Here is a 24,961-nt window from a genome sequence, read left to right as displayed (position 1 = left end):
TTAATATCACGCACACTCCCGTCCGTATCTTCTACGAGGGTCTTTCCGTAAATCGCGGCAACTATGATATACGAGTATCTTACGGTAACGGGAATTCCACGATAAGCGTTGAACCCTAAGACACTGTGTATCTGAATGACAACATATTACAGGGTTCCAGAACAGAAGGTAGTGACAAAGGGTGAAATGGACCACACGCACTGGAACTCTGCGTAAATTTATTGTGCACGACAACAAACGGAACAAAAATGTATCAACATCAACTACCGTCCTCAAAAACAGCTCCCCCCTGTGCATACACACAGCGCAGGCGACGATGGGGTAGCCGCTGAATGCCATTGCATATTTGTGCCGCCTGTCGCCGAAATGCCGTGAGGATACCCGCACTGTTTGCAAAGCGCCTCCCAAACAGTGGTTTGTTGAGTTGGGGGATGAGGTCGAAGTCGCATGTACTGGAGTCTGCTGAGTAGGGTGGGTGGTCGAGGATTTTCCACCCTTATCATTGTACTAGTGTGGGTTGTAGCGTTATCACAGAGTATGACTACATTTTCCAGCAGTGCCGGACGTTTCCGTCATCAACTGCAGCTGCTTGTACTTCCGCATGACACTGAGTAGCATTTCTGCAAGCGAGAAAGGCTATTTTCGCGCATGCTCGCTGTTTGCTTACATCTGTCTTGCAGAACGGCCATGCTCATACTGAATTTTTCTGGGTTTTTGGCCACATGGTTAATATGTAGAACTGTCGACGTTTCGGTCACGGTTGAAAGTGACGTACTTCATGGTGTTTGTCAAAAAATGGTTCAAATGGCTCTGAGCACTATGAGACTTAACTTCTGCGGTCATCAGTCCCCTAGAACTTACAACTACTTAAACCTAACTAACCTAGGGACAGCACACACATCCATGCCCGAGGCAGGATTCGAACCTGTGACCGTAGCGGTAGCGTGGTTCGAGACTGTACCGCCTAGAACCGCTCTGCCACTCCGGCCGGCTCAGGGTGTTTTTGTTCACTGATGAATGAGAAAACTTTTTTTTCTTACATACATGCAGACTGTTATCTAATTCTGATAGACTGTTAAGAATGAAGGGAAGGAATGTTAGAACTTCTTTCGAGAAACAAACCGGCGCTTTTAGAGCCCAGATGTCCATCAGACCAGTCCTGCCTACCCCTACATCATCATTCTTTCAGATTAGTCCTGCTGATCAAGGATTATCATCCAACAGACGGAAAAATCCAGTCTAGATTTACGTGCCGTTGCAGGTTCCATCCCTATATACTGCATTCATCACGGAATCTCCAGGAAATATACACAGTGGTGTACGCACTCCTAACAAGAGAATGCTGAAGCCACCATATCGGCCCTTTTCACTTTATTGGCAAGCTGTAAATTTTCCAACGGATGCGCAAAATGAATGTGTGGCTAGAATGTTCAAATGGCTCTAAGCACTGTGGGACTTAACATCTGAGGTCATCAGTCCCCTAGACTTAAAGAACTACTTAAACCTAACTAACCTAAGGACATCCCACACACCCATGTCCGAGGCAGGATTCGAACCTGCGGCAGTAGCAGCAGTGCGGTTCCGGACTGATGCGCCTAGAACCGCTCGGCCACAACGGCCGGCTGCGCGGTTAGAAGCACTCTCCAGGTTAAACGGCAGTTCATCAATAAATAGGAGGATGGACTGCAGGCATGTATTTGGCAAATCGTTTCTGTAGGATACCAACTTTCAAAACCATTAATAATTTGCTAATGGAGACAAATATGTGTTAACTAACCAAACACTGTTTTCTGCCTTGTTTCACTGTACAAACTAGGTTTCGGGTTATAAGCTCATTTTCAAGTACTTTACTGTATATGTCTTGCAAGTAAGGATGTACCCTGGGGAGTAAAATTGAAGCGCTGGAACTTTCAGTTTCTGGTCAAGCACTATGCGTGACCGTTGCGTCCCACACGGCTTGCGGCCCACGCCGCGACCCGGTGGCACCACCCGTATAAGGTCCCGGTGTCGACACCGACGCATTGTCCGTCCTCTGCATCCGCAGTTCCAAAGGCGCTCGAGACCGAAGGCGCTGACGACAGAGCCTCTCTTCGCTGCCACCCGTCAGGCTGTCTCGCGCGTGGGAAGAAGGCGTGGCCGACCAGAGTCTGCCTTGGTGTGCTCTGCGAGGAGAGCGACACGTAGGCGGCAGACAGAGTCCGAATCAAGAATATCAGCTACAAATTTAGAGAACTTACTCAAGCCATAACATATATGGTTTCGCAATCAGTGGACTCCTGTTCTGAACAGGTCGACCAAGATTTAGCAACTTCTTATGTGAACTACCCTTTGTTCAAGCATTGTGACCTTGAAGACAATTTCGACAGTTCATTAAACGATGTAGATAGTTCTTTTTAAAATGTTTCTTTGCTTTTGATCTTTGCTAGTTCGTATTTCTGATGGAGTCTAAAGAGAGCAGGAGAATCGAAGGTGAAGGAGCGAGAGAGAGGGAGAGAGATCCGCCACGTGCTGCTAGACCTGCATGTCTCAGCGTGCCAGGAGGTCGTGGGGAGAGATACGTCACGTACAGCACGCGCTCCGGCGCGAGAGCGGTAAATCAGACTCCCTATCGGCCACCCACGCGCTGCCAACAAGTCTGCCGACTGGCGCCGTGCCAATGTTTATACTAGTGGCAGCCGAGCACGGCGCCATTGTCTGCTAGCAGCAGCTGGAGCAGGCAACTACGTGAAAGAGGACTGCCCGAGTAGCGGTAGCAGGAAAGGGGTGGCACCGATGCGCGTTTCAAATATCCGTTTTTCTGTCTAGGAAAACTGGTTTCAGATAGTTTGTTACCCAAGACAGGAAAGTAGACTTTGAGGTCTGCGACTTACCCTCAAAGGATTTCGATACATGTGGTAAGACACGACAAGATACTGGAGACTTGAATGCACGGTTAAGACACGAAGACGCCTACAGGTAGCACAGTGTTAACTTTCCTTCTCCATTTAACTCACTTTGAGTCATTCATAAACATTCAACATTTTCTATTTCGCTTTAGACCAGGATAACGAATATGGTACACAGTAAGTAGGAAATCTGTGCACGACAGGTTTGCAAGGATCGTTACAACCGTATTCTCCTGTATATTATTTTAAATGTACTCGTATTCATGTGGTTTAAGTGAGCTGGAATGAAGGCATAATTTAACATTCACCTGGATGGACGTGAAACACATACTAGTAATAACAATCACACTGGATTATGTTCCACTGGATTGGTAGACGTAATCAATTCAAAGGTAGCTTACGTCTCTGACACGAAAGCGAGAAATTCAGCGCAACTATGAGTACGTACCGCAGAGTTCTTATTTCTTTTTCCGTGACTTGGTAGACATATTTTGCGCAAAATGCAAACTTAGCTAAAAATGTTATAGACGTCTAGACAAGTGACAAGTCTTTAGAAAAATTACTGAAATTTTATTCCTGGTATATGAGAAAATGTACTACCGACAACCTAGTTCAATATTTCAAAGTTATTAACAATCTGGTAATACAATAACAGTCCGTTATGTGAACAGCATTATTGCAAAGTTACGATGCACTGATGAAATGAATTACATTGCCAGCCAGGATTATAAGATTTAGGGAAAAACTGTTACTGTTTATTGCAAGTTCAGTACTAGTTCGAGAATATTTTTGCACATAAGGGACTTATCATTTGGCGCCCCCCCCCCCCCCCACTCTCCTCCGTTTTTTCTCGTGCGCTTTCACCCGTGCCCGTTCTTGCTACTAATTTATGACACCCGCTGTATACAAATCAGGAACAGGAGCGACCCTGACACCCTTCTCAACCTGGTGGCCCAAGAGGCAGCTAATAATTGTGATGCGTCCGCTATTGAAGTCGTACAGCTGTGACAGTTGTGGTGCCTCTCGTGTCTCGGCTTGTGTCACTTAGGCCTTAAACCGGTCAAGTTTTTGATGAATTATACTATCAATAAAGAGATTCAGGTTTCAATCCTTAATTGGTCCTAGAATTTCTTCTGCAAGTTGCCTTGACATTGCTCCCCTGATAAGGCTTTGTGTACGTGAAAAACACTTGGTTACGCCGTTGTCCAGAGTCCACATTATACTAGAGCTTTCGTTACGATTGGCCGGTTCTCAAGACGCAAGAAGCCAAAAGGAAGCGCTGTAATTAATCTTATCGAATATGTGCTTTAAAGAATTTGCCGTCATGTCTTGATAACTGCATCAGGTACAAAAGTGCCGTAGATATAGAGACGTCTTGAGATGCGTACTTGCCGAATTGCCGACGTGCTGAGTCAAGATTTTGAGCAGCTGCGGCCGCGGTCAACGCACGGGAGCGGTGGCCGGAAGAGCGAGGTCGCCGCCGACGAGAGCTGAGTCACAGGAAGGCGGTTGCTGCCGGACAATCAAACTGGTTCCCGAGACGCGGACGCCTGCGGGGGCGGACGGCGCAAACACCTGGCGCGCTCTCCTGCGCCTTCCCAGGACACGCGGCCAGGCGAATTCGCAAGGTCGACTCTTACTGCTGACAACTCTTCGCTGTCGGCTCACGTTATTGCGATCACCTCGTAGTAGTGACGTTCATGGGGGACGTTGCGTAACGTTCACTGGAGAAGTAGGTACACGAGCTGCCTGTACGCATTACGCTCGCTGCTGACATAGATACATTAATACGACACTTTTCAGCTTAAATGAAAAGCATCGTTTGCTTTCAGGCCAAAAGCAGCAATATCTCTTAAAACGACAAACTTCACGGTCTCTTCCGGTACCTCCGTGGTGAAGAAAGAGAAATATACACCAAAAAATCATCGGTTTGTTGCTTAATCACTGTTTATTTTAAAGGCCACTACGACTTTCGATGACCTGCGAAACAGATGGAAAGGAACATTAGGGTTTAACAGTCGGCCAAGGCCGGGGTTATTAGAGAAGGAGCAAAAGCTTGGATTGGAAACAAACGGAGAAGAAAATCAGTTGAGTCCTTTTCAAAAGAAACATTCCTTCCTTTGCCTTAAACATTATGGGAAAACTGAGTCTGGACAGCCGGACGGGAATCTGAACCGCCATTCTCCCGAATGCGAGAGCAGTGTGTGAACTACAGCGTCACATCGACAGGTCGTCAGCAGCAAGATTTCTTTCTTTGTTACATCATGGAATGCACTTCTGGCTTGCACGTCTGTTGTTTATTTTCACAGACAGCGATGTAACAAGAACGTTGTATGTCATCTAGCACTTGTGAAGAACCCTTAGCGTCAATTATGGCTTCGAAAGATGTTTTACACCTTTCGACAAGTAAGCAGAAGTTTTAGTTACTGCATAACTGAATAAATACACTCGTTCCGTTTGAAAATACCATCGTAGCAGTGCCTGTTCCTTCAGCATACGTGCATGTCTGAAGGACATTACATAGTACACTGATATACAGACACTGCCTAGAGAGGCCGTGACAGTAACAAGTAAGTCTCTTTGCGGCAATAACAGCAACTGTGCGAGTAAGACACACAGCCACGTATGGAGGTTTGGGTCGGCTCGGGAGGTGTGCTCGGACTGCCGAAGGGGCTGAGGCGAGCGCTCGCGTAAGTAATAAAATGTTTTGCCCTGTGCGGGGCATATGAGAGTTTAGGTCGATCTGGGAGGCCTCCTCGGATAGTTAAGTGGCTACGGCGACCGCTCGTAAAGCGAAAAATCCAGGTTAGAGTCCCTGTCGGGCACCAATTTTGATATATCACCTTGTGCACCTGATGTCTAAGCCTATTCGCAACTGCGAATACATTAATTCTCGTCTTCGCGTAAATGTATCATACGGGCTTTTCTTAATCTGTACAGTATTTTAGCATTATTGTTTATGTTCTCAAATTTACTTCCTGTGTCTTTGACGTGTGCCAGTATCGATGATGTGTCATGTGTGTTACATCGGAAGGCGTTGAAGTTATTCTAGTTTGTCCTAGATATTAAGAAGGGTATCATTACAAGGAAGGCGAGGATTAGGGTTTATCGTTATATCAACGATGAGGTCATTACAGACGAAGCGTAAGATAGGATCGGAAAACTTTGAGAAGGAAATCAGAAGTGTCCTTTTGACATGATCTTCCCGGAATGGCCTTAAAGCAATTCAGTAAAATTCATGGAAAACTTAAATTTGGACGCCCGTTTATCGGTTTGAAGCCAGAGCCTCCGTAATCCAAGTCATCTCCGGTGATATTGAATTGTAGTTGAATTAAAGGTGCCATTTGAAATAACTATAGCGATGTGCTGACTTTTTAAATTGACGTCTACGTTGATAGTTTGCTGCAACAGTGTTAAAAGCTAACCGGCTTATGAAAGAGGAACACCTCATCGTGTAGCCCGATTGGTAACCACTATAAGAGTTCAGCGAATATTACAGAACAGGGCGTTGTGACAAGGGTCAGTTCTTCAGTATTCGAAGGCATTTCACATTATTACCATTATCAGCTGCCAAGCAATTTCATATGTTAAGAATGTTTCGTTTTGGCAGCCTCAGTCTTCCGTGTCAATTTTCTACATTAGGAATGAAAGTCCTTGAATCCATATCGTTCTGATTACAAATAAAGCATTTCCTCTTAGATCTATTGAGTGATTTTTTCTATCGTCAGGTCCCGCATTTTCACGTCACTTTAGCAAATCATATTGAAGTAAGCAGTGTAAAGGAAATTCTCATCCTCTGCCATTGTGAATTAATTTATTCGTCGCACAAGACGTTACAGGAGATCAATCTATCACACTCGATAGGGTAAAATGGATAATTGAGCTATCCCATTAATGAATGATGAAAGGGAAGTCATCAATGACAATTCTGGGAACCTCTCAACGACATCAGAACGCACAAACGAGCAGCCTAATTTTATTGTTTTTATTTGCCCGGCAAAAAGAATCTCATTAAACAGAACAGCATGCTAAGCAGATGACTGTCATAATGGAGCGGAAAAACAGGCCACGTTAGCCGCGAAACATTTCAAGAGGATTAAGCTTATCAGCTTTAAGTGATGTAGCTGTGTTCTCGAATTGTTGCCTTATGCAGGCCACAGTCGATTTTTTTGCCCGACTGTTAAGCATAAGCAGTAACACCTCACCAGTAACGGAGAGATGATGATGGCAAACCCACTGCCATTTACAGACCTAAAAGCAGAGAAACCCCGTATTCCTTGCATAATGTGAATGAAGCATTCGCTATTTTGCCGCCTCGGTCGCAGCGAGCTTATAATACCTTATTTCACATCTCGTTATGCGTTAGAGAACATTGTTTTTCCCTCTTTCGACATCAGTTTACAAAACATTCGAAAATGACCCTGGAAGTTGCAACAGACTGAGAAGTAAGTAGGATCTCCCGACTTGCAGAAACCGCATTTCAGTCTGGATGTGTACTAAGGTGCAGATAGGAGACAATTTGGAGCGACTTGACTGGGGCAGAGCAGTGGAACAGGGAAAATATCCCAATAAGCTGCCGTTGGAGGGGGGGGGGGGGCAGGGGCGAGGGGGGGGGGGGACATCCTCGAGTGCCGCAAGAGTGGTCGCTGCGGCCGCAGACGGCATTACTCCGGTCACGCGTTTTGAGGCTCTTCACTCGCTATCCTGACGCAAGGCTCGGCTTCTTGCTTAAGGCTTCTCCCACCACATCTGAAGCAAGTGTTGCAGCGGATGCACTGCTAACGGCACCGCAACAGCGACGTGCGTCCTTGCCATCATTCCTAACATCAGGACCCACTGGATCTCCATCTGCATAACGTGCAGTACGTGGCGAAGGATAGATAGTTAACTATGTCAATTTCTCTCCTACACGTTCAATTCGTGGATAAAGAATAAATAAGTTAGAAGTTATTTCGGTTTACCATCGCGATTGTTGGGTGATTTTGTAGGAATTTGGGCAGTGGGAGTCTGGAAAGCGCTCTTTTGGAATGTCAAGAGTACGTCTTTTTGTCCCGTGCAGCTTCTCATACAGCTAGCTGTTCATCATTTTATTCATCGTCAGAAAGAATTTAATTCTGTATACCAACTGTATGTAAAAGAAACACCATTTATTTCGAAGCAAGATAAAGGTTTAATGACCCGTCAATGACAAGCTCATTAGAGACGGAGCACAAACTGTGACTTGGGGAAAACGGGGAAGAGTATCGACCCTTTTCTTCTCAAAGGAACCATTTCAGCATTTGCCTTGATCAACTCAGGGAAATACGGGAAACCGAAATCAGTATGATGGATAGGGGACACTGAACCGTCGTCCTCCGATGTCGTATCACTGCACCACCTTGTTCGTCTGCTGTCGAGATAATTGTTATATGAGCAATTTGCAGTAGTTCAACCATCGACCAGGCTGGTAACAAATAAGAAAGGTTTAAATATTACAAAGTAATATTTCAATCGATGGAACCACGCGTACAAATATTCTTGCCTTCCTAGAGGCTCAAAACGTGAACGCTACAGGCTCACACTGTCGACTGATGTCCAAGATGCGATGTCCTAACAATATAAATTGTTTCTGCAATGTGTGTGTTTTACTTGCAAGTGCTGGATTAAAATACAGAAAGTAACGTCTATCATATGTAAAGTAGGGCCTACTTTATAATAGTGTTGCTCATTCAGACGCATCCCGTCCAAAAAGTTTCTTTTTTAAAATTAGCTGAGGTTGAAGCTTACGACGTCTGACGCTGCTAGCTTGTACTACGCATACTGCAAAACAGTTTTTCACCAATAGTGAACTTCGCAGAATCTTATGAAAAGGAAACGTTTTTTCATGCAACTAACGATCCCCAATAATTTGTAGATGATAACAATTCCGGCTAAATCGTTGACCTGAAAGTGCCCTTAATGAAGTCACGACTGGTCTTATCGAAGCGGTAATTTTCTCGTACGTCTTGAATTATGTATTTCACTGAAATTAGAAATAAGAAGCCAAACCACGACATCTGTAACACGTGAATTCCTATTCGCAGAAAAGGACTTCCTAAACTAAGGAAATGGCCATAAACTTACCACCTTATTTCCCTTTCACTGATAAAGTGTCATATTACTGACATAGCCAAACACTGCTTATGATTTGTGCATTCAAAGTATCTGAACAGGTTGCACTTTGCGCAAAGGACAGACATTCGCAAAAACTACCGTAGTCCATATACTTTTCGAAAAGCTGCTGCCAACAAAAAAAATGTTCAAATTGCTCTGAGCACTATGGGACTTAACATCTGAGGTTATCAGTCCCCTAGAACTTAGAACTACTTAAACCTAACTAACCTAAGGACATCACACACATCCATGCCCGAGGCAGGATTCGAACCTGCGACCGTAGTGGTCTCGCGGTTCCAGACTATAGCGCCTAGAACCGCTACTGCCAACAGTTAAGTGAAAAAAAAACTTTTCACAGCAATAGACCGAACGTGGTGATTTGGAACTGTGCCCCTGGATAAGAACTAAGACTTGAAAAATATTCCCCAAAACATTCTCCAAACGGTTGTTTTGGATATTTTTTGCAACAGTACACACGCAGGTCTATTATACTGGTGAGACGGAAGCTTACGACGTCTGATGTTGCTACTTTGTGCTATGCTACTGCAAGACAGTTTTTCACAAGCAGTGAGCTCAGAATATTATGGAAAATAAAGGTATTTTCATGTAACTAACGATCCCAAACTCCAGAGAAGGAACATTTTTTACGCAAATAACTTGTTTTGTACTCGGCTCAGTCAATGCAAGATAAATTCATTTCCTCAGCATAAGTCTTATTCCGGTTTTTGTGGAATTATGTACTCGTAGTAATCATCTTGCGGTAGTATTTACTTTATATACTGACAAACATAAAATTTCGTCCTCGTATGCAGGTGGGCCTACGAAGTATTTCATTATTGTGATGCTTGACATACTATTTGTCAAACATATATCTCCGCTTGAAAATGGTTTAAAGCCGAAATTGAATAATGCATATTTGTCAATAAATACAGTTGACGTGGAAAGTATTTTTTAAAGAAGTATTTAGGTGTGAGTCTGAAATTCGAAACCGTATTTAGCCAAACAAGCAGTACTTCGTCGGTGTGGTCAACTGACTGTGCGGGTTGCAGCGAGTCGATATGCAGGCGCGCGCTGATCCGCTGCTGGTGTTCCGCTCTATGGGACGCGCAGCCTGGCACGGCTATCGGGTTCGGACCACTTTTCCGCCCGCGGGGACGATACGTCTCCTATCCCCTATCGTTCTTGCGAAACGCGACAGGTCTTCGGTCCGATTTCAGGACAGCTCACCGAATGTTGTCTGCAGTTGCATAAACATCCGGGCTAGACAGCGAATTTTGACAACGCCCTTGTTACGCCCCTGACCTAGTAATGGGACACGGCCAAACACCACCTGGAACACATTCCCATGTCAAACTGTGTTTATTTCGTAACACACTGCCAAATGAGATAAGAGCCGCCTTTCACCTGAAATCCACTATGTAAAAGGGTCGAAAGTAGTTTCTAAGACCACTTTATACCGCAACAAATGTAGCTGTGTGGTGGCTTTAAATAACACACTGTCCGCACTTGTTTAGTATGGTTTTCCCCATACCTCCTGAGGCTATAATGAGCCGCCATCTTCGAGGCTACTGAAAATAGAGAAACAGTCTTGTCTGAAAAACGTGTGAGAAGGAATCTGTTCCATTTTTGATAAAGTTTTTACACCAACATTTACATGATGTGGTTAAGATAAACCTAAATTAGAGTGGCCGGTTCGTAATTCAAAGAGTGCTCCTCTACAACACATGTCCAGCACTTTGTCTAAAGTGATGATTCGCTCGATACATTCAAAGAGAGGAATTGACGAACACCAAACATTTACGTCATTTCTGGAACTTCCTTGCTATTCTGCAAGCACAGAAGTGACGCATTGATTATCGCACTGGATTCACATTCGAGAGGAAACAGGTTCAGATGCTGGTGGTTTCCTAAAATCGCTTGAGACAAATACTGAGACGGTTCTTTGAAAAAAGATACGGCCGATTTTCAGCGTTTCTTGCCCAATCCAAGCTTATGCTCCTTCTGTCGGTGTCGACAGAACACTGAACCCTAATCCTCCTTCTTTTGTTACTCTGTGAGAATTTCTTTCAGCAAAGTCAGATATACACTGAGGTGACATAAGTCATGAGATAGCGAAATGCATTTACACAGATGGCGGTAGTACCGCGTACAGAAGGCGTAAAAAATAGCATATTGGCGCAACTGTACTCAGGTGATTCATGTGAAAAAGTTTCCTACGTGATTATGGTTGCACGACGGGAACTAACAGACTTTGAATGCGGAATGGCAGTTGGAGCTAAACGCTTGGGATATTCCATTTCGGGTAGAGTATGCTGAGAGTACCAAATTTCAGACATTACCTCTCAGCATGGATAACGCAGTGGCCAACGGCCTTCACTTAACGACCTAAAGCAGCGGTGTTTGCGTACAGTTGTCAGTGTTAACAGACCAGCAACAATGAGTGAAATAACCGCAGAAATCAATGTGGGACGTACGATGAACTTATCTGTTAGGGCAGTGCGGCAACATTCGGCGTTAATAAGTTATGGCGTCAGACAAACGAATCAAGTGCCTTTGCAAAAAACACTACATCGCCTGCAGCACCTCTCCTGGGCTCGTGACCATGTCAGTCGGACGACTGGAAAACCTGCCCTGTTCAGATCAGTCCCGATTTCTGTGGATATGAGCTGAAGATTGGGTTCGAGTGTGGCGCAGATCCCACCAACACTTGGATCGAATTTGTCAAAAAAAAAAAAAAATGTATCTGAGCACTATGGGACTTAGCATCTGAGGTCATCAGTCCCCTAGAACTTAGAACTACTTAAACCTAACTAACCTAAGGACAGCACACACATCCATGCCCGAGGCAGGATTCGAACCTGCGACGGTAGCGGTCGCGCGGTTCCAGACTGAAGCGCCTAGAAACGCTCGGTCACAGCGGCCGGCTCCAACTTGTCAACAAGGTATTTTGCAAGACAATGATGGCTTCATAATGGTGTGGGATGTATTCACATGGACTGGACTGAGTCATCTGGTTCAACTGAACCGATCATTGACTGGAAAATGATACGTCGTTTGCTGTCTTTCATGAACTTTATGTTCCCAAATAAAGATATTATGTCACCAGGCCACAATTGTTCCCGACTGGTTTGAAGAATAGTTGGGTCAGTTCGAGTGAATGATTTGGCTAACCAGATCGCCCGACATGAATCCCACTGAACATTTAAGGGACGTAATCGAGAGGTCTTTAAGTGTACAAAATCCTGCACCGGCAACAATTTATTAATTGCTGACGGCTATAGGGGCAGCATGGCTCAATATTTCTGTAGGGGACTTCCAACGACTTGTTGAGTCAATGCCATGTCGAGTTGATGCACTTCGCTGGGCAAAAGGAAGTCCGACACGATATTACGGAGGCATCCCATGACTTTTATTACCTCACCGTAGTAGAGAGTTAAGGACAATTTGTGGTATTGTACATCGCGAATGTAGCGCAAAAAGTAGTCCACTTGTAGTACCATTCCATTGGAACTGTGACCTTTAGATACGGACCACTCACTCGTTCAGAGGGGCGTGGATACGAAAGAAAACGGACTAGGTTTTCTTTAAGAAACCACTCAAGATTCTCTTGTCGCGGAAACCTAAGCTAACAGAACTGCGTCTTCTCATGCGTGGGCAGAGTCTGAGCCACTGAAAATGAGCGACAGCTAGTGGTGAAGTATGTTTGAAAAAAAAGGAACACATATTTCAAATGCAAAAGCACAATTTTTATGAAAGGATAACGTTTATAATTTTAGTGTTTAGAAGAAACAAATGGTTCAAATGGCTCTGAGCACTATGGGACTTAAATGCTGAGGTCATCAGTCTTCTAGAACTTAGAACTACTTAAACCTCACTAATCTAAGGACAACACACACATCCATGCCCGGGACAGGATTCGAATCTGGGACCGTAGCGGTTGCGCGGCTCCAGACTGTAGCGCCTAGAACCGCTCGACCACTCCGGCCGGCTTAGAACAAACAAAAAGAAACACTTTTTACGTAACAAAAATGACACAGTTCTATCGTTTTGACGCTAATGATGATCAGAGACGGTGTTCAAACTTCCGTGTGACTAATATTGCTTTTAGAGATGTTGCTCGAAATATCGTCCGTTTACTTTCATGCACAACTGGCATATGCGTACCAGTGGTTGTCTAACATGCTCAAAACAATCAGGTGCTTCATGAATAATGGCTACAGCTTCAGTACACCAAACGCTTGATCTCCCTCCACAAAAAGAAGTACATAGGAATGAGGTGAGGAAAACAAGCGGCCACGTTCTGGCCCACCCCTCTCTGTGTTTCTCGTTGTTTGGATGGGAAGGGTGATCCAGTACCGTGGGCACCACGTCCTCCCGATCTCACTTCTATGGAGTTCTTTTTGATGTACGAGACACTGATAGACAATACATAAAATTTGAACACTGTCTGCGAAAATCATTAGCGTCAAAATTTTCTTGTACCTTTGGCTGGTAAGCAGTGCCTTTATGATATTTTTGTGACATAATAAAAAGCGTTCCTTTTTATCTCCTCCAAACACTTGAAAATTTTACATGTGCAGTCTTTTTTACAACCTGTATAATAAGAAAGCATTTCTAATTATATAAAAAAACGTGTGTCGCTCAGAAGAAAGGAGCAAGAGTCGCTGAGCCGACCAACAATACCTAACTGGTAGCTACTGCTGTGACCGCATACAGGAGGAAGCCTTGCATTGTTCAGGCGTTCACAGCCGACAACACGCGATTGCCATTTGCCGGCGACGTATTCGGAACGGCCCAGGCGGACTGCCCTTACTGCCGGTCAGTTCGCGGGGCAAAGGTCACGCCGACTGCCCAAATAATTCATAGACCATAATGGCTGCCTCTGGTCCTTGTCGCTCAAGCACGTTGCGGGTGAAAACAATTAGAACACTTTTCCATGAAAAGTGGAGGGCATCGTCTGGTCCGGACTGTGGGGTCATGTTGGCGCTCTTTCCACTGCTCCACCTGACAAGAGTTTTTGGGCAGCGAAATTAAGTCGCATCCAAACTATGAACAAGATTTTCCGGTAACATCATCGTGTCGATCGGAGGGAAGGGAGGAAGGTTCATAGCGTACGTCGTGTTCAAACGCCAAAGTAGTGGTGAATGAATGGAAGCAGATTTAACTTGTTAGTCACTATCTCTTTATTACAGTACCAAGAGAGAGAAAGAGAGTCCATAATTTAATACAGAAACAAACATATACCGTCTGTTATACATTAATAATGCATCTGGTTGATATGAGAAGAAAATAAGCTGGGAAACAGAGCTACCTAAGAAATCGCTGTTGTGCGCAAATAAAAAAAATTTAAAAAAGTAGACAAGAGAAGACAAGAGTGTGACAATGATTATTTGACTAACACAACGCAAGGGAATGTTATTTCCTCCAACTGTCCACCACTAAACACTTTTTTTTCTTGTTTGTAAATGGTCTTTTAGCCATCACCGTCAGTCTTCCACTGCACATATGTAAAACCACATGTATCACACAAGTGCTGTGCATTTTCATTAGTTATCACTAATGAAGAGAAGATCGAGGAAGAGGACGTCGGTACCTATTCAAAGAAACGATTCTGGCAATTTCTTGGGACCATTTAAGAAACCTAACCTAACCTAACCTAACCTAGATAGTTTTACGGGGATTCACAACCTGCCCCTACGGAATGTAAGGCAATTTTCTCAACCATTAAGCCACCTCGATCGGTGAAAGTGATAGAGGGGAGAAACAAGAACCTAAATTTGGGTAGCTGAACGGGGATTTGACCCAAAGATAACACAAACGTGAATAACTGTTTTAACCAGTCCTCTATAATTCCTATTACTTTTATTTTTCATAAAGTTCACTTGCGAGGTGTAAAAAAGGTTCATGATTCAGTTCACTCTGCATCACAGCAGTGTTATTCAGCGTCTACAGTTTTGATTCCTTATCCTTAATACAGAACCAGGTTGAGAATTCTTTTAATTCCTTTTTTAGTGTTGGCTTCGTACAGTGCGTTGGTTCTGTCGCTGAAATTTCAAGAATCGTATCACTCCCCTTCTTTGGTGCGGACGTATGGTTTGGATTTGTCAATTAGTGCATAACTCATTTTTGTCGAACACTTACAAGTAATCATGCTATCTACAACTAACTTGGCGTTCGGGAGATCTATGGTATGCAGATACTACCAGCTATTGCGTCAGAGAACGAACGTCGTTACTTGCCTCATTGATCGAGGATGGTGGATCTATTACTCATTCCAGCACTTGTTCAGTACAAGAGATGTGTTTCACAGTAGCAAAGGTTAACCAGTGCTCATAGCTCTCAAGGTAATCACTTTAGAGGCCACGTTTATTGGACATCTTTTTTTTTTTCTTGTTTTGGTCCATATTACGTCTCCTAAAAATATAGCAAATATTTCGCTAACAGCATATCCCACTTTACCAAAATATATTTTCGATATCAGACTACAGTCTGTAGTTAAATCTATATTGTTGCTACTAAATCAAGATAAGGCTATACGGTAATCACGACTTTGTCCAATATCACACCGTTTCGACATGATATGCACATCCTTAAATTTACTACCCGGCCGTCCTGTAAAGTGCGAAACTGTTTTACGGATGAGAGCTGTCGTCATCTCACGTTTGCGCCGGCCGCAATGACAACTCATTTGCTATCAGCGGCGGGCGACGCTAATTCATGTCTGCTGTGGCAGGCTCTGCCATTTCATAGCCCGCGCTGCTTGCGTAATGCATGAAAGGCGACCCTATTTCACTGTAATCAATTCTACACTGTTTACGGTCTAACACAACGGACTTTCACGCCATGTGGCAGGTGAAAGCCGTTATTTACGAAAGATGAGTTCTATGTTCCATCGTGCGCTGTTAGAACCCAAAGAAGAAGTGGAAGGTTGCGGAGATTCTTCCTGTTGCTGAGGTTGTAAGGAACTGATGTAAATCGTTCTCGGTTTTAATCTTGTGTGTCGAGGAATTCATTGTTTCCTTGCTTCTAGGCTGGTAGGAAACTCCAGGCACGATTTCATTTACATGTTGATCACGTTCATATTCTTCCTGTCATGCGCCTCCACCCATTCGCAACGATTCTGCACAATTGAATAAGAGAATTACCCAACTCCCAGCTCTCTTGTGTAACGGGTAGTCCTAAAGTAACAGAACTGTGAAAAATTAATCATTCATAAAATATTGCCAGCGTAGAGAGGCGTTCTATATCTAATGTAACATCCCCCCCCCCCCCCCCCGAAAGCAGGTCGGTTTATTCAGGATTCCAAAACACCATACTATTCCCCCTCTTTGCGCTACAAAACCCTATTTTACCATGTAATCTCCGTTCAATGCTACAGCCTTACGCCAACACATTAAAAGAGCTTCTGTGAAGTTTGGAAGATAGGAGACGAGGTACTGGCGGAATTAAAGCTGTGGGGACGGGGCATGAGTCGTGCTTGGGTAGCTCAGTTGGTAGAGCACTTGCCCGCGAAAGGCAAAGGTCCCGAGTTCGAGTCTCGGTCCGGCACACAGTTTTAATCTGCCAGGAAGTTTCAAGTGTTCTTAATGTTTGCCTGACGTGTACCTGAAGCGGAACATTGGCACCAGCCCGGTATTCGCATAGTGATATGTGGGAAACCACCTAAAAACTATATCCAGGCTGGCCGGCACACCGACACCTCGTCGTTATTCCGCACGGCAGATTCCGTCCGAGGCCGGCATATCTCCCCGTCCTGGAAGCGGTCGCGTTAACACGAGTTAACTTTTGTTCTAAAAACTACATTTGTAAGGAACACAAAGTACCATAACAAAGGAGCAGCTTAGTCGGGCTAAAACGCACTGCTAAATACATTTCAGCATTTTTGCTTATTGGATAAACTTCTGTGCACTCGTCGCTGATTGGCTGTCGTTCCACTGCCGAAGGTCCACAATGATGCATTTTCTACCTGTAGCTATCGGAAAAGTTTTCCTCAGTTCCGCGTTCTCTATCCTGCTCCAACATTATTATCCGATGCTTTTTCTACCCACTGTGTAGGATCACTGACTATATTGAACTTCTTTTACTTTTCCATCTCGTAGCGTCTTCTTGAACCAGTGGTTCCATCCCAACATAACGCCGAATTGGAAAATTTAAACAGGATAAAGAGTATGTCCTCGGCTACTTGAACTGCGGTCCTGACTGTGGGAAAGGACAAGTACTTCAGACGAGACACGAACGCAGGCAGATTGGTTGCGGACAGCACGTGGGCCGCACCTGTCGCGGACAGTAACCTAGGCTGGCATATGGGCCGCCGCCTATCGCGGCATTCTATGTAAAGTTGCCCGCCCCCTAGCCTCCGACACTCGTTATGGAAGTACTGACCTCGCCGCGGAGACACGCATTCAGAGTCTCTGTGCTCGTTTTCTGCCTCTCTGCAGCAACGTTCGAATCAATTTTAAATAGGGCACGAGAAACATACACTAACGAGCCGAAACATCATGACCACCTGCGCAAGAGCCTGTTGGTCAATCTTTGGAATGCAATACAGCAGTGATTCTGCAAGACATGCTTTCGCAGGTACGTGACACCATATGTCTACGCAGAGGTCACATCGGTCCCCATAAATTAAAGGCGGCAGTTTGTGAGCGTGGAGCTGGCGCACGATAACGTGCCAGACGTGTTCCATCGCGCACACATCAAGCGAATTTGGTGGCCAACGCATCAACGTAATTTCTGTAACATGCTCCTCGTGACACGGGCAGTTATCCTGATGCAAGATTCCCTTTCCGTCAGGGAAGACATCGAGCTTGAAGGGCTGCACATGTTCCGCAATAATGTTCACGTAATCCACAGTTGACGTCATGCCTTCTATTGCTACCACAAGCCCCATGGAAGCCAAAGTGAATGTCCCCAATAGCAAATTACTGCCCCCAACGGCCTGTGTCAGTTGCGTGTTGCACGTCTCGAGCAGCCACCATATATCCGGGTACGACCACCGACCTGGTCTAAAAAGAAAAGTGTTCTTCCTACCGGGCGACACGTTTCCACTGATAAACAGCCCACTCTCCGTGATCCCTCGCTTATTGCAGTCGTAATTCAAGACGTCGTTGGTTCATCATGGGAACACTAGGGATCGCCTGCTGCAGAGTCACGTGTTTGACAATGTGTGCTGACCCGTGTGCCTCAAAACACATCTGCCTGCAGCAACGTTCTACTCGGTCGTCAGATCTGCAACAGAACGCCGCCTGTCCTGCTTTACAGAGCGAGGAATCCTTCTACTTCTATATCTTGTGATGTGGCGTGCATGTCCAACACCGTGTCGCCTACTCGTCGATTTAGCGCCCTTCAACTACTTTCGATAGATGCCCACGGCAGTAGCACGCGAACATCCGATCAGTTACACCGTTTCTGAGACGGTCGTTGGTCATTCCCGGGCTGTAACAATGTCAGATCACAACACTCTGCCCTTTGCCGAACTGTAACTGGATTTCTCCATTCGTTTCTGCTGCCAATATATACTTCCCTACCGTGTCACGTGCCCGCAACGCCACTCAGTGGCCAGTAGTCATAAGGTTTTAGTTTTGCTGTGTGTTCAAATGAAACACAGGGTAAGAAAGATTAGAATTTAATGACTTGTCTACGTTTATATCATTACAGACGACTAGCTCAGTTGCACTAAGATTTAAAAAAAATGGCTGTGTTAAGGAAACACAGAGGTACTAAGGAGCCTAAGAAAACCTCTAACCTTGAAAGTCACTCGAAGATCTGATTTCTGTTTGTTCTAACAGAAGCAGTACTGGTTATATCACAGCGAAACGTGGGTGAAGATGAATACTTGCCTCATACATCACCGCCAGTTTAAAATCGCGGAGCCAGTAGCGTTATATCTCTCGTTAAAAGTTTTAAAAAGATCTTACAGACGTCTAAACATTTGTTCAGTCACTAAAATTACGTCACATTTGACTTTTAACATCTAAACTATAACGTAACAGGAAAGCATTTGTTTACGAATAATAAGTCTCCCAAAACTTTTATACAACTAGCTAAATTACGCACATTGCACTCAAACTGACCAAGCGACTTGTTCTTACTCTTGTTTTCACTAAGTGGAAATAGTAGAGAGCCCAGTGTCCTAGGTTTATGCTGTAGTTAGAAGTGCAGGGCAGGCGCAATTAATAGCTGCCAACCGTTTCAAGACGCAAAACAAGATGGTTCGAATGGCTCTAAGGACTATGGGACTTAACACCTGAGGTCATCAGTCCCCTAGACTTAGAACTGCGTAAACCTAGCTAACCTAAGGACATCACACACATCCACGCCCGAGGCAGGATTTGAACCTGCGACCGTAGCAGCCGCGTGGTTCCGGACACATTGGTAAAACCAGCAGTAAGAAAGTTAGATTACCACTAATGATAATGCCAGCGAATAGCTGTCAGAGTTTGGGAGCGTATGGATTGTCCAACTATTTAGCTTGGCACCGATTGGTGCGAAGGTATGTCAACAAACGAGACAATACTGCGTCGCAACTCCGCAATAATTCGGAATAACGTAAAGCCTGCCACTGCGGCACAGAACGTATAAAAAAGACTCTTCACCCGATCTGGAATACATAAAACCTGGTTTAATAAATAGGATTACGACGAATGTATTCCTCAAACGTTCGAAAATACATACAAATTCGAATCAATGAACTATTGTTTCCACTGTTTTAAAAACACTGCACAATCATGTAAACACAGTAAAAACTGATAACTGTTAATTTTCCCTCGGACAACCGCACACTTCAGACGTGTGGGTAAACAACCTGTGCATAAACCCCACCTATAATGGAACTGAAACTGTTTTACCAACTGTAATACCAAAATATTCATTTGAAATGCACAGATATCTGAAACCAGTAATTTTAACTACGCTTCAGTAATTATTTTCGGTGCATTACCTCACTATTCAAGTGAAATCAGTTATAATTAATGTAAATATTGTTTTTTAGTGTACAATTTTGTGGCAAACATGCAGCACTACCTTTTTGTATTCACATCATGTTTTCCATAATCGTAAGCAAATAACACGTGTTACTTTTCGTAAATTTACACTGCTTCTGTCAACCCAATAAGCGTCACGTTTACACTTATTCGTTTTTGTTGCAGCACCCATGCACGACGCTCAACAAGTACAGCATCAACTTGACGAATATTATGGAGGTAAGTCAGAAATTATTGGTAAACTTTACAGCTTAATGTATAGAGGTCATCCTCCGAATCCTCTCCCCACACTCCCACGAACTGAACCGGCAATATCCGCGCCCACAAGAGAATATGCTGTATGGTATGCCTCAGCGTCACTGCACTCAGTCACCATCCGCTAGAACAGTTGTGAAGAAGATGAAATTTGGTGCGCAGACAGGCCATTGTTTTGTGAGGATACTTTTATAGCTTGTAGCGAACTGTGGTGGGAGCTGAAGGTGCGGAAACCGAGAAGGGTACGCATCGGGATTTGCCTTCCCACAGCGATGAGGCGGCTGCTAACGGATCCACAGGATAATTGTGGGGCTGCGGTTCCCACGGGCGTGTTGCCCCTCTCGCCTGGCAGTGACCTGCCGTGCCGCACCTCTAGCACATTATGCCCTCTGTAGACGTCCCCACACATAATTGTCCATTCCCTTCCGCCTTTCAGAAGAACATTACACAACACACAGCTGTGATTCTCATTTTCTTTTAATGTCCGCTTCTGTCTTCAGATAATGATACCACACTTTGAATTTCAGAAGGATTTGCTCAACTGCTGAAACAATTTACAAACGCACTAATCAGATGTGACGAACATTAGACAACAGAACAGCACCAGTCGATGTTTTCTGTAAACTGTTTAAAGGAGTAAATCACATTTTATGGATTTAATGATATAGTTAACAAATGTCTAACATCATACATAAGAGAAAGAATGTAGAATGTTATACTGTTCCAAAGGTTCAGAATCAGATCGCATACATTTAATACATATACAGTAAAATTAGTTATTTTTTCAGATCACATGTCCGAAAGAACAGACACCACATATATGAGTAAGAGGGCAGCCACTTCAGTGCGGATGCACATCACGTTCTAACTCTTAAGGGAATCAGCAATATGCCTCAAGTAAGGGGCACTACATCAGTAGTGTGTGGATAAGATGAGAATTTGGGTCTGGTGGGAGGCGTGCTATAGTATTCCGTGCAGTTATGATGACCACTGTGTATGGATGGTGTGCTGGTCAGTGCATCCATCTAGTAAGCAGGAGACCAGGGTTCAAGTCCCAATTTTCGACTTTCCCCAATGATTTAAATCAATGCCCACTGGCAGCATGTAATTAATCCCTTTGTGTCTTGATATGTACTTTAATTAATCCCAATAGACATGTAGTATCAGATCAAATTGTGAGTAACGCATTTAAGAATTACTGATTAGTTATCGCAGTGGCCGATAGTAATAACATTTTGACTTACCAGTGTATGTCCTGATAGGACGTGAACATTCTTCTAAAATTACTCATGGAAATCAAAGACAGCATAAAGTCAGAGTAATACCAGCACTATTACGATTGAATGATTTGAACCTTTTGCCGCCTCTCCTTGTCCAGCCCAAAAACAAAATTATTTGTAAATCGTCCTAATGGTGGTACTACGCCACGCATTTGTTCGTATGGACTGCAAATAACAGCTGCATGTTTTAAAAATACTTTGCTACAGGCAAAACCCCAGGGAAAAGTTTTGATGATAGCTTTGCTGAATGTTTACTGGACAACTTCACTTTTATCGTGATTTAGTGCACTCATCAAGTACCACAAATTCGATCTTCAATCTACCCGTCAGCCACTTACACACATAGTAAAGGAAAAAAATCATGTAGGTTCATCCTTCTCAGTTTTTGAGGACCAAGTACTGGATGCAAACTGTGCCAGAGCTGCTCGCACCCATGATCACCACTAAGTAACACTGTCATGACATCAGGGTATGCTAATCGAGACCTCAACTTTGAGCTCCCCATCTGCTAGTACTCAGTGGCTCCAGCTCAGAGCTTTCTGGAACGTTTGGCCTCAGACTGCTGAAGTAATGTATCCATCAGCAACTTTTCAGCCCTCCTAAAACGCCCAAGTTGCACTGTTAGTGATGTGATTGTGAAGTGGAAACACCAAGGAACAATTACTGGGAAATCAAGACCAGGCAGATCTCATATACTCATAGACAAGGTCCTTTGCATTGTGGAAGATAGTTGTAATAAATCACATGAAATCAGCAGGAGGAATCAGTTGTGAGTGTTACCATTAATTCAGTAAGCACAATGACTGTGCATTGTAGTTAAAAAGTATTCCATTGACTTGACCGAGAGAAGTGACAGTAGAAAACTTAGGTGACATATCAAAAACGAAATACAGTACTTACTTCACCCTCAACAACTGAGACAAAATTCATTCACTGATCTCCTTTCTTACTGTATTCTTGTGAGCTTGTTTGAAACAGATTCAGTCAAGCACAGGCAGGTCTGGGGTGGGGAGGGGTCTGGAGAAGCTATGGGGAGGGTAATTCTACCCCACTCCAGCAGCACAGGGATTAATGTTGAAAATGCCCAGGTCCTCATAATGCAGCCTCAAAATGAGGTACTTTTTTCATTTTTTCAAACAGCCCCAAATATCCTAAACATGGCTATTGCTACTAAAAAGTGCTATAAACATTTCAATTAATCGGTAATATACAACTGCTTCAAGACCATTGGAATTTTTTTCACACTCCCCCTCCCCTACCCCTTGGATCTGCCTGTGCTGCCAAGTCATTGTGTACTAGATTTTCCACTCCTATAAACACTGAAGTATGTTCTAAATGAGATTTCAGCTTTTCTTTGTATTCATTGAGAAAATGTACCAGTTTAACAGAATTACATTAATTCAGTTTTAAGGTATTAAGTCATCCTTATAGCCACTTGTTACTATTGTTAAGATGCATGCTCAAATGTTATATGCTAGTTATGGTGCATGACAAAGTTGTAGGTCTCCCCAGTTGTATTACATTGTTCATCTCTTGGAAAATGTGGGCAGCAAATTTGTAACACAGAGTACCCCATTCACACTAGCGCTGTCCTGCTTGGATATCTATTATTCTGCCACTTAGTGGTACAATACACAGCAAGTTCAGTCGCTTGCTTTCCCACCAACAGAAAAATGCCTATGTGATCATTATTATAAGCTGTTAAGGCCATTTAACCTTGAGATGGCATATACCTGTATACTGCAGGTGTAATTAGTCATTTAGCTTAACAGTGATTATGTTTCCATAGCACCTGAAATGAAATTATAGCTTTTTGTTCTTGTAACCTCATCACGGTGTATGGTCACATGTACTTCTCTGCACTCCAGCCATCTCTCGTATGATATACCTCGTTCAGAGAACATATCTCTTTGCCTGGCTCATATCTTATAGCGAACATAAACTTAAAAATTTTGTTGAAAATCATGAAAAAGCAGCAGCACAATCCAAAAGATTGGAAAACAAAACACTTGTCAACCCATATGCTACTAAACTTTAATGACATCATTAGTTTCACCTTTCTTTCCAGTTTGTGCTGGGTAAGCAGTGCTTACATTGTGTCAATTGAATACACTTCACTGTTTGACATCTTACTTTAACTTCAAGTTGTTCACATAATTGTGTAGGCACACACACATGAGATTTGAAGTACAGAGTTGATCATTCTGTCTCTTATGCAAAACAAATTAGACATATCACCTCACAACTAATGAATCATAAATTAATATGTCATACAACTTTTATTTAATTGGTTAATTGGCTAGGATTGAACATGCGGTGGCTTATATTGTCATAAATGAAAAATAATGTCACTGAATCCTGCTCTTTCAAGTTGAGTACTGTGAATTCTCTTGCTATCACCTTTTAGTGAGAAACAGTGTTTTTGTGCTGCAAGATAATAGTTGATGAACTGAAATCTTTTATTTCTTTGTCTTTTGGCGATCATATGCTTTATAAAAATAATTTTTGCTTGCTTGAAAGTATTTAATGGAAAGAAAATGTACCAGTTGCTACAACTTTTTGAATTCACTACCGTAGTTCTATGAAGTTGCAGTATTCAGTTGTCTAATCATGGTTGTACACAGTCAGTATAACAGTCAAAGGTCCATGCAGTAACTAAGTCCCTCAATGTCATGACTACCAGTGAACCTACTGTCACAAAGCCAACAAACAAATCCATACCCAGTTCATTGCACACTTTCCAATGTGATTTCAAAATTTGCACTACATTCAGGAGGCTTATTTAATGAATCAGTATTATAGTTAAAATTAATTTTGTTTGTTTGCAGGTTCAACAGCAACAGGGTGCTATTACAACTTTATACACTATGAAGAGGGTGACCGTATAATGACGAATGAGCCATGTCTAAACTGCACGTGCCATAACCGCATGCTAATGTGCTACCTTCGTGTTTGCCCCTTCAGTAAAGGTATCGGGCAAGACTGCACAGTGGAGCAGAAACCAGACCAGTGCTGTCCAGTGATTACATGTCCTGAAGGTGATTATACTGAATGGATTTTATATTAACATGTGAAAGAAATGTAACTTAGTATAAGGATGCTAACACACTTGCTCTTGAAATCCAAATTTTGTTCCTTAGTTGCAAATTAATATAAAATGATTCTAATAAACTCAGAGAACACATCTAATGAACAAAAAAAAAAAAAACAGAAGAAAATATTCCCAGATTTTTTGGAAACAGCTAAGATATACTGGCAACTTTCATATTATTTGGTATTTGGAACAACTTTCAAAACATTCCTTAACATGTGTCATGGACATAAACCACAGTAGTAAACATTGACTACCTTGAGCAGTTATAGTAATGCATTGAAACTTTTTTTTTCAAATGGTTAAAATGCAGCCCACAAATGGGAAAGACTGAAT

At 43.4% G+C, this 24,961-nt stretch overlaps 1 protein-coding gene across 6 annotated transcripts in view; it reads left to right on the top strand.

The window, feature by feature from the left end:
• LOC126349427 (mucin-12) overlaps positions 1-24,961 on the top strand; it is a 244,452-nt gene that overhangs the window by 190,541 nt on the left and 28,950 nt on the right. For all 6 annotated transcript variants that reach the window (XM_050002428.1, XM_050002433.1, XM_050002432.1 and 3 more), the window contains exons 5-6: positions 20,165-20,218; positions 24,363-24,572. In XM_050002428.1, the coding sequence (XP_049858385.1) occupies positions 20,165-20,218; positions 24,363-24,572 (264 nt within the window). The remainder of the gene's footprint in view (positions 1-20,164; positions 20,219-24,362; positions 24,573-24,961) is intronic.

Source organism: Schistocerca gregaria, chromosome 1, assembly GCF_023897955.1.
Source record: "Schistocerca gregaria isolate iqSchGreg1 chromosome 1, iqSchGreg1.2, whole genome shotgun sequence".
Lineage (NCBI taxonomy): Eukaryota > Metazoa > Arthropoda > Insecta > Orthoptera > Acrididae > Schistocerca > Schistocerca gregaria.
Note: the sequence above shows the minus strand (reverse complement) of the source record. Positions and strands in the feature narration are given on the sequence as shown.